General features: G+C 50.3%; 1 protein-coding gene across 1 annotated transcript in view; it reads right to left on the bottom strand.

The window, feature by feature from the left end:
* Positions 1–4,795: 4,795 nt before the first annotated feature.
* Positions 4,796–15,861, bottom strand: part of LOC143695133 (hydrocephalus-inducing protein-like) — a 47,539-nt gene continuing 36,473 nt past the window's right edge. The window contains exons 26-36 of the mRNA XM_077185210.1: positions 13,736–13,913; positions 13,064–13,269; positions 12,204–12,337; positions 11,114–11,250; positions 10,340–10,461; positions 10,061–10,252; positions 9,543–9,695; positions 8,306–8,545; positions 7,838–8,048; positions 7,115–7,256; positions 4,796–5,856 (exon numbers count right to left, since the gene is read on the bottom strand). Coding sequence (XP_077041325.1) covers positions 5,058–5,856; positions 7,115–7,256; positions 7,838–8,048; positions 8,306–8,545; positions 9,543–9,695; positions 10,061–10,252; positions 10,340–10,461; positions 11,114–11,250; positions 12,204–12,337; positions 13,064–13,269; positions 13,736–13,913 — 2,514 coding nt within the window. The 3' untranslated portion in view covers positions 4,796–5,057. The remainder of the gene's footprint in view (positions 5,857–7,114; positions 7,257–7,837; positions 8,049–8,305; positions 8,546–9,542; positions 9,696–10,060; positions 10,253–10,339; positions 10,462–11,113; positions 11,251–12,203; positions 12,338–13,063; positions 13,270–13,735; positions 13,914–15,861) is intronic.

Below are 15,861 nucleotides of genomic sequence, written 5' to 3' on the forward strand. Positions count from 1 at the left end.
AACTGGAAGGAACAACAATGGAACTCTGAAAATCCAGAAATCCAGAACCCAGTTCGTGGCAGACTCAAGGGATATACTGGTGCTAAAGATTTTCTATGATTTGAAAGTAGCTATGTGCTTGTTTGGCATAAGCAGCTAGTATTGTTAGGCCTCTAGTTGGACTTTATTTGAACTACATGGTTACCTTGTGCAATTCAAAGATGGATCATACTGGAACCTGGAGCTAAAATGCTCAACATTAAAAATACTTAGAACAATCAAAGCTGTAGCTTAAATATTATTTAAAAACAGCTTGAGTGGACCTCCTCTTCTTTAGGCTAAACAACCCCTGCTCTCTCAGCTGCTCCTCACAGGACTTGAGAGAGACTGGAGTGTTATGGCTAATGGCTTAAATATTGCTATAAAGAACTTTTTGCCCATTGTGACAAAATTGAATAAAGAAGCTGAGACCCCCAAGCCCACCCTTCCCTGAAAATGCCTCCTGACTGGAACTTGGCACTGTGAGTTAAGCTGCCTAAGGGAACTTGAGACAAGATAAAGCTGACACTAGCATCCCATTAGCTCAGGTCTGGGGAGAAGTGAACAAGGCTGAGGGAGAAAAATACATCCCCACTAAAGCCAGACCCAGCAGCTGTGCTGAAAATCAGCTCTGTCTGCCTTCAGGCTGGGGAAGTCATAGCCACAGACTCATCTGCTGAGGCCAGGTTTGCACACAAACCTCCCATCAACAGAGGGGGGAGGAGGAAATTCTGGGCGTGTGGCACAACCTCTGCTAGGGGGCAGTGGACACCCATCCTCCCTCAGACAAACTGGCTCAGCTCTAAAAGCCCCCAGCCCCAGAAGGCCACATCTAGGGGACATTCCCATGAGGGGCAGCTGAGGGGGTGTCATAACCCATCAAAGACCTCCAAAGTGCCCCCAGAGCCATTCCTGAGGCCTTGCACCAGACGACTGCAGGGCATGCAAAGTAACACAACAGATCTGAAAAGCCACAACCCAATTCAGGGCAGACTCAAAGGATATCCTAGTGCTAAAGATTTTATATTATTTGAGAGTAGCAAGAGACAAAGCCAAACTTGCCCCACCCCAGGGAGCTACCTGGGCAGTCCCACCTTGCCCAAATCTGCATTAATCCTTTGGAGTCTTCCATTTTGTGAGGCCTCACCACAGAGAAGACCAGAAGAGGATTTGAATGGGATGGGATCCATGGAATGGTGATATTTTCTACTAAATCTCTCTCTGTCGCTCTCTTTCTTCTCCCCTTCCCAGCTCCCTCCCTCCCCCCTCCTTTTGCTATTTCTTTCTCCCTCTCTCTTCCTCACATTTACTGTTCCATAAAATCCAAACTATTGACTTTGGCACGTGGTCATGTTTTGCACCTTAATCCAGGGGCATCTCCTTAATAATTTTAATAACCAGATCATAACAACCCCCTGAAACTTGAACAGAACTCATTCACCTATAAGTAGTTTAAATAAATACTATAGGAAAAAAAGGATAGACTAGTATATTTAGGAAATGTTGCATTTCTTCGGTGAGACAAAAAGCACCATCAGCAGACCATATATTGTTCATCCCCTCAGCTGTACATGCCACCAAACTGAAGACTGGCATTATCCCATCCTGTATTTCCCTCTGGCATTCTCTTTCAGAGCAGAGATGTGACAAAACCAGAAAGTACAACCTGAGTCAATCTTTACCTTCAAACGAAATTCAGGACTCCCTCACAGAAACCAATGTTCTGTGAATTTAGGAGTCCCTAGCAGAAACCAATGTTTTGCGAGTTTCCGAGTTGCTCACAGAGACCAATTCTCCGCGAAATCACAGGACTCGTAGAGACCAATCTCTGCGAACCATTCGCTTGGCTAATGCCGAGTGCGAATGAGCAGCAGCGCCGGCTGCGGGCGCTGAGGCCACGGCGCCGTCACAGACGCTGAGGGCCCGGGCGCGGTTACCGGGCAACCGCGGCACCGAGCCTGGGGCCGGCCCGGCCCGGGCCGCGCTGCTTTGCAGAGGACATTGGCACTTTTGCTGCTGACTTGGCTTTAGTGCTTTCTGACGAGTCTTTCTGTATTTATGAAAGATTAAAATGTGGTGATAAAGGCACCTATGGCAGGTCTATACACTACTCTTTGTATAGCACTAGGATGCTATCCTGGCTGGAGCCCCAGCAGGGGCTGAGGGAGCTGGGCAGGGGCTGAGCCTGGAGCAAAGGAGGCTCAGGGGGGCCCTTGTGGCTCTGCACAACTCCCTGCCAGGAGGGGACAGCCGGGGGGTCGGGCTGTGCTCCCAGGGACAGGGACAGGAGCAGAGGGAACGGCCTCAGGCTGGGCTCAGGCTGGGCACCAGCAGGAATTTCCCCATGGAAAGGCTGCTCAGGCCTTGGCAGGGGCTGCCCAGGGAGCTTGGCAGTGCCCATCCCTGCAGGTGTCCCAGCAAGGGCTGGAGGTGGCACTCAGGGCTCTGGGCTGGGGACAAGGTGGGCATCGGGCACAGCTGGGACTCCGTGGTCTCAGGGAGCTTTCCCAACCTTGATGATTTCATGAGTCTGTGATTCTATGAAGGGATGATTCAAACCAGATTTTAACTCCAAATATATCATACACAAATATTACAAAGGTCAAAATTCACGTGAAAGAAATTTAAGATTATTCTTTAAGATTGAAATAATCATATGTCAATGTTGCATACAACATTGTTACATACAATATTGTAAAGCCGTATAAAAGAAGAGCTTTGTTACCCTTGTAAAATTATGGCTCAGGCCTGCTGCTTCAGCTAAGTACAGCTAACAGCTAGCCTGACAAGTTCCTGTGAGAAAGGAGAAGAAAGAAGAAGAAAGACTTCTACCCACAGCTTCTATCCAGGAGACAAGAATGTAAACCTCGTTAGGGAGGAAAGGTTTTGACTAACATGTACTTTAGCAACTACCAACCAATGAACCGAATTGCAGTAAATTACTAACCAATTAAAATGAAAGACAATGCCTTTAGAAAACCATATAAATGTGAGCTGTGAAGAATAAAGATGGGCTGTTGTGCATGAAGATAGCGACATGTAAGGACAGCATTACATGAACTACCCTTGGGTTTAACATCTTCAGTGAAAAGTTAAACTGGACCTGTCTATTAGGAAAGGATTATTGGTTCAAATTTTCTTGTCCTTGAAGAGAATTCAAAAGTCTTTATAGATATATTACTGCTTATGTAAATACAAACACCTTCATGTTAATATGTAGAGATACATTCTGATTAACATTATTGACAGACCAATGGAAGAGGAAAAATAATCAGATTTTATAGGCTGACTTCTTCCCTCTAATACCTGGCCTTTCTGGCTGAGATGCCAGACTCATGACCATACTGCTTAATTCTTTTTCAGTTAAAGATGATACAGAGTTGTGAGAAAAGCTGTGCCTCCAATGAGGCCTGGCCTTGTACACATCTAGTAAAAAAGATATTTCTGTGTTTGAAGTTTCTCAAAAGGAAGATCTTTGCCGTGGAAATGCAACTCTCAGTCAGTGACTGTGTTGGCAGAAGATGAAATAAAATGCAGCTTGTGCCTTTTCTGTGTTTATCTTTTTGTGTGCGGGTTTTAGAGTTTGTTTTGTGTTGCTGCCTTTGCCCTGCTCTTTTCCCCGCGGGTGTTTTGGGGGAGCAGAGGTGCAGCGGCCCCGGGGGCGCTGTGGCGGCCGAGCCAGGCGAGCCCAGAGCGGGCCGCATTCACGGCCGCAGGGCCCTGCTGGGATCCATGGATAATGAGAGGATTGGCCCGCGCAATGAAGGGATGACTATTGTGTGAATATTAAGAGAAGCTTTATTGATGTGTAGTTATGTCATTGCACTTTAAATGTCCTCTCTTCTCCCCATAGTTTCCCTTTTTGTAGGGCTTTCCCTCTGCCCTGTGGGCGGCACAGGCCCCTGCTCTGGCGCAGAGCTGCTTGATTACTTCTGTCTGATAGGAGGCAGGAGCCTTACCTACTGTGTTTGTGCGCCTTGAAAACGTGTTGCTATAGGGGTTTTTTAAATTTATTTCGTTTTCTGACTAAATTCTGATTGTTTTATATAGTTTTACAGTTACTGGAGAGATTGAAAAGTGGTAAATGCAACACCTTATTACCTATCAAATTTTAACATGGTCTGATATTTTTAACAAGAATGCTAACAAATTTGCCATATAAAATGATGCCAGATACAGTCACAAAAAGCTGTTGGGTTATTCAGCAATATGCTAAATTGCACGTTATTATATTTATTTTTCAGTAACCCTGCACTTTAAAAAGTCGTACTGAATTTCTGTTTCCATGGAATTTGCAGTTCCCATGAGTTTTTCTCATAACTGATTTACTTAGAATTCCAATATGCTTTTTACAACTTTAATCCCTCCAGTACACCATCATGCTGTTATTTCATTTATGGCTTATTCACCTTTCAGTTGTCTAACAGATAACCAGTGAAAACCTTCATGAGATAATACCCTCACAAGAGTGAGCTGTTTCAACATCAGAACATAGGAGCCTTTTTTAAATGAATGAAAAGGGGGAGATGTCATAGACAGGTAGAATAATGATAAAAGAAAGGCCTTATGAAATCAGGCCTTGTTCTGCAATATTAACAGCTGGCCTGTCATCTCTTCTAAGTGCAGAGAAGCAGTTACAAGTTCCCATGTGAAGCTATTTTGAGAATAAGAGTTCGTTAACAATCTCTTCTGAGGGTGAAAAACAAATGTACCTGCAACATCAAGGATTTGTCCCATGAGAATCAGTGCAGAGAACAAGTAAACAATACAATAGAGAGATTTGATGCACAAGTAAAATATATTTTATTAACCAATAGCTTACTTAGAAAGAAATCTATTAACTAATTAAAGTTGCACATGAGGTCTGAAACTGTATAAACTGAGTTGAGTGAATAAAGAATAATCTTTCCCTGCCTGAAAAAACTGAGTCCCAAGAAGGGGTAACCTCCCCATCAGCACAGATGATACCCAGTCATTGTGGAACATCATCATCTGACTGTCCCCTCTGTAACTTTGCTTTGCATCTTCAGCTGAGATGACTAAAGATTGCTTTGGTCTCTACATTTTTGTTCAGGTTTCTTCTTCACCTTCTCCTGAGGCTTATTGGTCTTCTGACCTTTGTTTCCAGCTGCATGCTGGAACTTGTTTCCCTTTTGGATCACAGGTATCTGCACAGTACCCTGAACTCTGTTCCAGTAGGAGAAATTCTGCTGCAATGACTCATAGATCTGAAACCTCTGGATCAAGTTCTCCATCTCAGCTGCGTCCTCTGGGATTTCAGTTTCTCCCTTCTTTGGGGCTTTGGTTCTCCCCTTCTTTTGGGCTTTGGTTCCCCCCTTCTCTGGGGCTTTGGTTTCATCCTTCTTTGAGGTTTTGGGTTCCCCCTTCTCTGGGGCTTTTGCTTCCCCCTTCTTTGGAGCTTTGGTTTCCTTCTCTGGGATTTTGGTTGCCTTTCTCTCTGGGGATTTAGTTTCCTTTTCTGGAGGTTTGTTTTTCTTCTCTGGGGGTTCGGTTGCCTTCTTTAGGATTTTCATCTCCTTCTTCTCTGGGGGTTTGGTTTCCTTCTTTTCTGGAGGTTTGTTTTTCTTCTCTGGGATCATGGTTTCCTTCCTCTCTGGAGCCTTGGTTTCCTTCCCCTCTGGAGCCTTGGTTTCCTTCTTCTCTGGGGGTTTGGTTTTCCCCTTCTCTGGTTTTGGAGGTTGCTTCCCCACAGAGACACCCTTCTTGTCCTTCTTCCGCTTCTCTTCCTCCTTCCGCCTTTCTTCCTCCTTCCGCCTCTCTTCCTCCTCTAAGGCTTTTGCCTCTTCCTCACGCTTTTGAGCCAGCCGCTTCAGCTCCCTTCAGCAAACAAAACAGAAAAAATCGCTGAGAGTCCCCACCAGAAACTTGGGCTCAGCAGTCCTGGCCGGCCCTGCACTTCATTCCTTGACCCTGAGGCCAGGCAGAACCACGAGACCATTTCCGTGAATTTTTCTCAACCCACAGAGGTTGGGAACATCCCAAGTGAGGGCATTGGTGGAAGGGGACCTCCAGGACCAGCCAAACCTGAACCTTGCCATCATAAGGTCTTGGCTGTGCAAGCTCCCTCTTAAGGCACAGCCAGACACCTCCAGCCCACTGCCAAAGGCTGATCCAGCAGCTCTCTGTGCTGATGCCTGAAAATGCTCTTTGTCTCTTGATTTCCCAGTTTAAAGCAGATCACAGATTGCTGACATCTGCTTATCTCTCCTACAATTCTCACTCAGCTCATTCAGCACCCCTCAGGGCACAGCCTGCTCCTTAATGAGAATAATCCTATCAGTCAGAAAGCAAAGGCTGCAGGAACTCCTCTCCTGCAAGACAGGCTCTTGTCAGCCAGATTTCCTGCAGGAACCCAGCTGTGAGCAAGCAAACCGGTGCTCTCTGCCATGAAAGCCATCTGAAACAGCCTCATCTGTCTCCTCCCCATGAAACCAACTTCAGCCTGGGCTGAAGGAAGTGCTGATACACAGACTTGCTTTAACCAGCCTCCACTCTCAGCTCCACACTTTGCCTGTGTGTCCTGAGCTGGGCTGCCTTGCTGGAGCTGAGCTTCTCCTGGGCTGGCCTACTGCTGCAGCTGAAGGGGAGCCTAAAGGACGTGAGCTTCTGTGGGTGGTGTCCCACCATAAGGAGAAGCCTGGCAGATCAGCATTGCAAGGACTTGCAATGCTGTGGCAGGAGCAGGACCCAAACCAAGCTTTGCTCTGTGCCCCACACCTGCCCATACCACAATCCCACTGTTTTGGTGAAGGGAGATGATCAAGAAGGTGCAACTCAACACCATGGACCTAAAGACACCTCTAGAGGCAGTGCCAAGGCAAGCCCAGAGCCCAGCTCCCTGCAGGCAGCATCTAAGCCAGGAGGGCTCAGCACTCCAATAGAGAAGAAGATCTTCTGTCTCAACAGAAGAAGGTCCTTCCTCTCTTGGGAGCCAGGGAGCTCAGAATGGCCATCCCTGTGCTGCTTCTGGCCTTTGCTATCCAGCACCTCTGAGCTCAGAGTCCTTGGAGCAGGGAATTGCCCTCCAGGGACAATAACCCATGGAACAGCAGTAACCCATGGAAGCCTTACTCACTTTTCCCTCCGTATGAGCTTCCTTTCCAGTGCTATTTTATCCACTTCTGCTTTCTTCTCCTTAGGGAGGGCATCATACTCATCCTCATCCATTTGTAAGATACATTCTGCTTTCCTCTGCAGAGCTTTCTCTCGCTGCAGTTCTTTAGCACAAAGAGGAGAAACCATGAGTGACTGCAAGCTGACCTGGGTGCTCTGTGCCAGCTGCAAGGATTCACAGCATTTCCTGACCCAGCCTATCATCCCAGGAGATATTGGGGAGCTTGTATCCCTCCCCAGAATTCAGACAATCCCCCAAGCTATGGCCGGGCAGTAAATTCCCCATGCCCTCGGATCCCAGGAAAGGAGACTCGGTGAAAGCAAGATGAGATTGTTCTTTTGTTGCTAGGAAGGTGCAAATATAAAAGAGCCAGTGATATTAGACCTGGTCCTACTGGCTGAGGAACTCATCCAGCCCTAGTCTTTGTGGCTAAGGGACACAAGGAAATATCCTGATTATTTCCCCAGTCTATGGCAGGCAGATAGGAGCTTGCTTTGGCTACACTCAGGGTTGGTAGAGGATGCCACAGCCCTTCAGCCAAGAGCTCCTCCACCAAGCTGGGGAACAGGCAGCTGCTAAAAGAATGGGCTTTCCCTGGAGAGCAAGGTGACAGAGAAGGTTCAGGGTGTATGGGCTGGACCACAGGCAAAACAGACACCACCAAACCCTCACTGTTTTTCTGACCTGCTGCTGCCTTGCCCATGGCCTTGGCCTTGGACTCAGACTCAGCCCTGGCCTTGGCTTCTGCCATGGGCTTGAGCTCTGCCTGTTGAGCCTTTGGCCTCCTGTGTGCTTCGTGGTCCTGCAGCACCTCTGGAGGCAGTGTCTCACCCATGGCACGTGGAGGCATAAAAAAGCTCTTTTGGTACTCAGACCCCACTGCCATCCGCAGGATCTGTGTGTGGAGGGAAGAGAAGCCATATGCAAGATTCCTTTTCTTGCCTTTCATCACACAGACTCAATCAACCCATTTGCTGTCTCCTCCCTTCCTCCCAATAACACCAACTATTTAGTTTAGGTCCTCCCACAGCATGTGAGCAGAGCTGGCTTTGCCCTGGGGATTGCCTCCATCTCCCTGGCACAAGCCTGGGAATGCTGGAGTGCTGTGAAGCTTGGGCAGCGTGTACATGGGGACCAGACCTGCCTTCTCACCTTCTCCTCCTCAAGGTACTGCTCATCAAAATCCAGTGAGTGAGACTCAGTGGGGAAGTTGCATGGGTTCTTCACCACCACTGTGGCCTCCACCCCATCGCTGTCCACCAGCATCCCTCCCATCTTTAGTGCTGGGGGTCTGAACTCCAACCGTGGCTCCAGACCTTGTCCTGAGAGGTGCAGCTTTAAGCGATTGCTGCTCCCACAAATGATAAACTCCAGCTCATTCTTGTAAGACCTCTGAAAAGAGGAAAGTGCAGAAAACTCATGAAGTGCAGAAAACTCATGAAGTCCCAGGTGACAGGACCCCAAATACAACAAGGCTTGCCCCAAGGTCAGGGTGTTATCAGTCCCTCCAAGGTGAATGGAAACCAGATATTTACTTATGCTAGGGACTAGAGCATCTGTAGTAGTCTGGGTCTGAGTAACTGGGATGAACGCTGGTGTGCACTGTAACTGGGTATTTGGGAATCAGATGGATGTATGTACAATGGACTGTCAGACATTTTCACCTAGTCATGCAGGAGTGCAGTGCTCATGGGAAGGGCCCTCAGGGTTACAGTGTCCAGACACAGTCCTGGCACTGCTGCATCAGGCAAACACCAGCTCCACAAGAGAGGCAAATGACATTTCTTGAGCAATTAAAAGATCCCTGGGACTGTGTGTGGGCACAGAAGCACTTGTGGCCATGCTGGTACACACTGCCAGTTTCCGAGACCCAGCAGCCACAGGCAAACCACTTTTGGGTCCTTTAAGCTGTATCCCCAGCTGGACAGGAATGTGCAGGCAGGCCAGAGCCCCAGGGACTGCTGGCAGCACCCCACTACAGGTGACCGTCCTGCTGTGCCCAGGAAGGTGGGTGGTGGCTGTTTGGTCTGTCAGTCCTGCAGCAGGATGAGCCATTCCAGGATTATCCTCTGTGAGTGGGCAGCTGCTCTGCACTGAGTGTCACAGCTGCAAATACAGCCAGGCAAGGGGGAGGCTGAGGGGAGTTGGGCACATCCCCTCCATGTGCCAAGAGGCAGCCTCAGAGCCCTGGTGCTCTCTGTGCAAGCTCCCTGTGGGCATTTCAAAGCACATCTCACACGAGTGCTCTGTGGGGTGAACTGAGCCATGCAGAGTATGGGGCTTGCAGAAAGCTCCCTGTGAAGGCAGAGCTCCTACCACACTCTCTGCACCAGGCCCTCATTTCCAGACAGCCCTGGCAGCCTCCTGGGCTGACACCCGCCAGTCTCACCTCCTCCTTGGGTGTAAACTGGATTTGCAGATCCTGCCACTTTCCTGGATCAAGGGTTCCTTTGGAGGGCGTCACGTCAAAGGGACAGGGCTCATCCACCAGCACCTGCAGCTTCTGACGTACGGCTGGTGTCATGAATTTGAGGTGACTATTCTGGGCACAGAAACCAATCATGTGAGGTCTCCTCGTGTTCTGAGACACTGACACGGAGCTGAGAGCACCCACAGCCAAACCAAGTGTGGCCCCAAAGCCCAGAGCTGGAGGGAAGCCCTGGAGACAGGGCAAGCAGATAGGGAACTACTGTCCTCAGAGGAGGAAGAGGAATGGGTGAAGATGGCAGCAAAGCAAAGCATCAGCTAATGGAACAGGTTGAGGCAAACCAGCCTTGATCTAGACCCTCAGAACTTTCCTCAAACACACTGTAGACTCAAGTGCTCAGGCAGCCACAGGAACAGAAAGAGCAAGAGTCACAAAGAAAACCCGACCAAGTTCCGTGTTCAATGTGGCCTGTGCTTTACCTTCAGAGCAGGCTTGTTGGAAGCAATGAACCATTTGCAGGATTCTGGGAACCGGTTGTAGAGTCGGATGGTCTCAACCTGGCACTGCCCAACAGGGATGTCAGAGAACTGCAGTCTGTTCTTGGTGAGGGTGAGTGACACTTCAGACACAGTGGCACGGATGCGGATGCTGTACATAGGGCCTTCTGTCACCTGGAGAAGGACAGAGGATTCAGCAGAGGGTGCGGGTGACATCTGCTGCTGTGCCCAGCCTGCTGCCTGCCCCAAGAGCTGTGGTACCTCTATGGGCAGCAGCACTTCCACGTCACCATAAGGCTTGTGGGCACTTTCAAAGCGCACGTCAAAGTCCACGCTGTTGTTGGGGGGCAGGCAAATCATCTGGTCCAGGCCCACGCTGAAACCTTGAACAGATGAACACAAAGCAGCTGAGATACACACAAAACACAAAATGTGTACAAGCACGTTAAGGCCTTACAGGTGTCCTGGCTGAGAGGTCTGGCAAAAGCCCCACGCTGTGCTGTGACCTGGACAAAACTTAAGAGTGCACCTGAACACCCTTCAGAGACAGTGAGCCACTGTGTGATGGAAGGGCAGCCTTGCCTCAAGGCCTCTTTGCCTCAAGGCCTCTTTTGGAAACCTCTTTTGATCCACCAGAGGATCTCACAGGCTGCTTCCTCAATAAAGACTGAATACAAGTGCTGTGACAGTGTGAACTCCAAACAAAGCACTTCCAAAACACAGCAGACCCCACTGGTTGGCAAAACAAGCCCACAGAGTGCCCAAAGAAACTTGCTGCTCGTGGGAGCCAAGGGGGGAAGATGCTGAGAGGTGACCAGGGTGATGAGTCCATTGGCCCCTGCACTGAAGTGTTGGGGCAGTTGCAGGCAGGCCAGGTCCCTGGGCATGGCTGGCCAGGAGAGCTCTGCCTCTAAAGCTCCCAGCAGGGGCACTGAGAAGAAAAAGCTCAGAAACCTCCCCAGGTTCAGGGGCTTAAGCTAATCTGTCTGAGACACCTCCTTCAAGGCCACAGGAAGTGTCTCCAGCACTGCTTACCTGTGTCCTGCAGGACAGATACATCGACCTTGAAGGACACATGGATCTGCCCAGGGTTGGTGATCTTCAGAGAGCGTGTCTCAGTGTAACCCCTAAGGACAGGGCCCATGTCCAGGACATACTGGGGCAGCTCAACTCTGCAAGGAATAAGGACAGTCCTTAAACCACAGCCTGGCTACACATCCAAGTGGATGGAGGATACAAATACAGTGGCTATTTCTTTATTCACTGCTGTAAAAACTCAGCTCAAGCCCATGAAACCCTTAGCCTGACCACCTGGCAATGACTTTGGGAAGTCAGGAGGAGTGCAGGCCCTAGGTTTGATCAGCTACTAATGGTACCTGAAAATAAAATTAGTTTAAAATGGACACTGGCCACATCTCGTCTGCCATGAAAAGCCAGTCTAGGTGAGTCCACTGGGCCTCCACTGCTCTCAGTGGAACTGCCTAGCCTGGTGTACAGCCTGAGCCTGAAATTGCTTTGGGGTCTAGGAATAAGGTTTGCCTGCACAGGAAATCTTCATTGCTCTGCAACCAGACCACATGAGCTGCTCTGCAGAGCATCTTCTTCCTGAAATGAAGCCTCCCATGCTTGTGCTGCATCATGATGGTGCAAAGGGACAGGCCATGTCACCTGCCCTGCCACCCCACCAGGATTCAAACCATCTGATGTTGGGTTTTAAAGGGTTTGCTGACATGTGCAGCTCCCTTCTCCTTTTGTTCAGTGTCACAGCTGCACAGCTGTTAGTTGGAAGCAAGACTTCAGCTGGGAGTTGTCTCCTTCAGAGCTAGGCAGCAGGGACAGAATCTATGCTGTCTGGAAGGGCCTGAAGGTCTGCACTGGGTCCCCCAGCTCTAGGGACAGAACCCCACAGCTGTGGGGAGCTGAGCAGTCCAAAGCTCAGCGTGGTGCTGGGGAAGGGAGGACACTCCACTGCTCACATGCAGCGTGTCACAGCCACCAGGACCAGACCCTTTCTGAAGTCCAGGCTGTTCCCAGCTCTGCAGAAACAGGGAGCTCTCAGGAGAAGGGGACATGGCTGGGTGTTCCCAAGGGGCACCTGGAGATGGGGATGGGAGTCCCTACTCACTTGGCAAGACTCTGGCACAGCTCCTTGTCAGGGAACCTGCTCTTCAGGGGATGGGATGTGAGCTTTTGCTGCAGCTCCAGAGCAGCCTTCTCCATCAGCATCCTCATCATCTTTATCTGCACCTGAGTGTCTGACTGAAGAAAGGGAAGACAGTGGCTGGTTAGCAAAGGTCCTTCCCAAAGCCCAGCTTGCACCTGAGAAAGGATCCCACCCCACTCTGGTTGGGAGGGGGTGTGGGGTCCTCCTGTCTGGCTGCTCGGTGCCTGTGACACCTCCTGCTCTCTTAGCCAGGACCTCATCTCCAGGGAAGTAACTCCAGCATCTTTGCCTGCCCAGACACTGTCAGCAAAGCTGATCTGGCCAGGCAGACAGACAAGCCAGGAATCTTCCAGAGCTCCAGATACTTGCCTGCCCCCAGCCTGTACCAAGGCAGCTTGGACAGCAGCTGTCTTGAAAGGGAACTGGGACCAAGCTGGTGCCTCTTGGAGATGAGCACCTCCAGCACAGCCCCAGGGCACAATCAGGCAGCTGCTGTTAAGGGCTGTAAATCTGGCAGGGCTTGAGTTGGGAACAATGAACTCCCCAGCAATGACCTGCATCTCCCTCAAAGCACCATCAACTCCATCCCTGGAGCATGGCCTTCAGGATCTCTCCCTGGGCTAGCCAGGAAGCTGGTGCAGCCCCAGAAGAGACATGACCAGCGGGGCAGCCCTAGGGGCAATGCTGAGGTGACACAAGGTTGTCAGTGGGCAGGGAGGTCCCAAGTGTCATCAGGGCACCAGGAGGTGCTGTGGGCTGCAAGGGGCTCAGGTGACATGGAGAGGGTGGCCTGTGCCAAACGGGGCTGCAGCTGTTCTTACTACAGTGCCAGAGGCAAGCACGCTGGGCTGCAGGTCCTGACTCTTTGGGTTCTGAGTCTTCAAGGTCTGAGTTGTCGGGGTCTGAGACTTCAAGATCTTGGTCTTCAGGCTCTGAGGCTTCTTCAGAATAACTGACTTATTCCTCTGATTGTCTTGTTGCAGGGGTTTTATGAGCTGTTTCAGTATCTTCTCATATTTTTCATTTCCTGAAGGAAGAAAACATCCACAAAGAGAAGTGTGAGCAAAGTGCCAGTCCCATTGAAGCTGGGAAGTCCCTGCCTCCCAACACTGGTTTCTACCAGAAAGAAATCCCTCAAGCCATCTATGGAAAGTGGATGCTGCTGTTCCTCTCTGAATCTCATCCCCTGCAATGTCACACAGATCCAACCCTGCCAGAAGCCCTGCCAGCCTCTCTTACAGCTTTCCCAAGCCTTTCACTCTAGCCATCATCCTTCAGGGATGAGGATGGCAGGCTCTGCAGGTTGGCTCCTGGGACAAAGTCCACATGGCATCCTCTGCTCAAGACTCATGAAGCAACCAGGGGGCTTGACTTGGTCTGGGAGTCCTGCAACCCTTCAGGCTCGGTGGAGGTTGGCATGAGCTGCCCTCAGGGCCTATGGTAGGGAACAAAACCAGAGGGGCCTTTCCTGAGGGCAGACAGGCAGTGCCCACCTCTGATGCTCCAGGGCAGGTCCAGACTGATCATGGGAAAGGATGCTTCTCCTTTCAGGCAGATATTTTCTGGTTGCTGGTCACCCACTTTAAGCTGATAAGTCCTGCTGAAGGCTCCTGGTAATCCTGGCATGTAAGAGAATTTCAGCACTCGCTTCTTGCCAGGTGCAAGGGAACCCTGCAGGGATGGGAGAAGAGGGAGGGAATGCATCAGAGTGTTTGATGAGGGATGGCTCAGGGGACAGACAGGCTGAGGAGACAGGTTCTCATCTAGAAGAAACCATCAGACCACATCACCTTCATGATAAATATATTACAGTATTGGCTTTCACAATTGTTAGAGTAGATACTATGTGTTTTATAATGATGACTTTTGTAAAAGAAGTTTTGCTAAAGTTTAGAGTTCGTTTAATGAGAATGTTATGTTGTGATACCAATGTTGGTGAAGAGTTGTTGCAATATTAACATTTAACCAATGAAGGAATGGAAACCTGTTGAATGTGTAAAAAAGTAACAAATGACCTGGACTAGGACAACTGCACATACTCCAAAAAGGCAGGACAGAGGAGGAACTATGTTAAAATGTTTGAGAATGTATAACCATTTGTAAATATGCATTAGGCTGATGCAATACCCAGAGTATACAAGGGCTGTTGCTGTGTTGACTGGTGTGTGCCTCTGGTTGTGTCTAAGTACCCAAGTCAAACACCCAGCGCTTTTACTTCTACTTTATTGACTATTTCTACTATTGACTACTACTACTTCTACTTTATTGGTCCCCTGTTGTCTCTTATTAAATTTTCTTTAAATTTTAACTGAGGAGCAGGCTTTGTTACTCACACCTTCTACCTTCCTTGTGACCAAAAGGTCGAGCCTCTGACCCTGGGGTGCAGTTTGTTCTCCCCAGGGCTCACAAGGCTGCAGCCCCAGCACAGCCTGATGTGAGCACAGTCCGATGTGAGCACAGCTCTGCTGCTGATGGGGTTTGCCCTCTGCCAGCAAGAGCCTGCCTCATCAACAAAAGGCTCTTCTGCTGCCGCTGTGGAAGGGAAATCCCTGCACTGAGCAGGGCCAGCAGCTCCTCTTGTCCCTTGCAGGAGACAGGCATGAAGAAATGGGGAAGCCAATTGGCTTCCTCTTCCCACCGCAGGGAGGGACAAAGGCAGGAGCGCTGCTTCGGCTCAAAGACATCCGGCAGGACTGAGAAGCTTGGACAGCGGTGGGATGCTGCTAGCTTCTCTCCAGCTCTTCCAGCCCCGCTGCTCCCTGGCCCCCTCACTGCCCCACAAAGCCGCTGCACAGCAACAAAGCTGGAGGAGGCAGGGAGCAGCAAGCCTACTAAGGGATATGTGACCACACAGCCTGGGTAAGGTGACCCTCAGAAACACTCCAGTGCCAGCACAGCCTGAGATCTCAGCCATCGGGGTCCCCTGAGTGACTGTGAGCAATCAATTAAATTTTTACTTATGCCTCAACATACGTTATAAATCCACTTTCTAACGTGGGGTGAAAAGTTACTATAGAAGCTGTAGACGTGCTGGGAGCCTTAACACATCCCATGTGTAAAGGAGGTTGTTAGGAGAAAATGCAGACAGGCTCTGTGTCTAGGGGGCTGCAAGAGATTTCCCCCTTGGAGGCGGACAGACCCCAAAGCCCAGGAAAATTTTGCCTGTCTGAGCAAAAAAGTCCTAAACGGGCTGAGTTATGGGAGAAATCTCAGCATATAATAGCAGTTAACACAGACAGTTTTTCCCTGCCACTTTTGTTATTTTGTTGGGCTGGGAGCAGCCGGAGGGTCCGGCTCCCTACAGAACCACTTCTTCCCTGTCTGTCTACGCTGCTGTCGCCGCTTCCCCGCTCGCCACGGCAACCCAGTGCTCCGCTGTTCCGCCGAGGGAGCAGCCGCCGTGCCCCGACCGGGACAAACCGCGGCTGCTGAGCCCGGCCCGGCCGCAGTCCGCGGGACCCCGCTGCCGGCCCATGGAGCCCGGCCCGGTGCCGGCCGATCCAGCCCGGCCCCGCTGCCGGCCGATCCAGCCCGGCCCCGCTGTCGGCCGATCCAGCCCGGCCCCGCTGCCGGCCCATGGAGCCCGGCCCCGCTGCCGGCCGATCCAGCCCCGGCCCCG

The sequence above is a fragment of the Agelaius phoeniceus genome, chromosome 12, assembly GCF_051311805.1.
Source record: "Agelaius phoeniceus isolate bAgePho1 chromosome 12, bAgePho1.hap1, whole genome shotgun sequence".
Classification (NCBI taxonomy): domain Eukaryota; kingdom Metazoa; phylum Chordata; class Aves; order Passeriformes; family Icteridae; genus Agelaius; species Agelaius phoeniceus.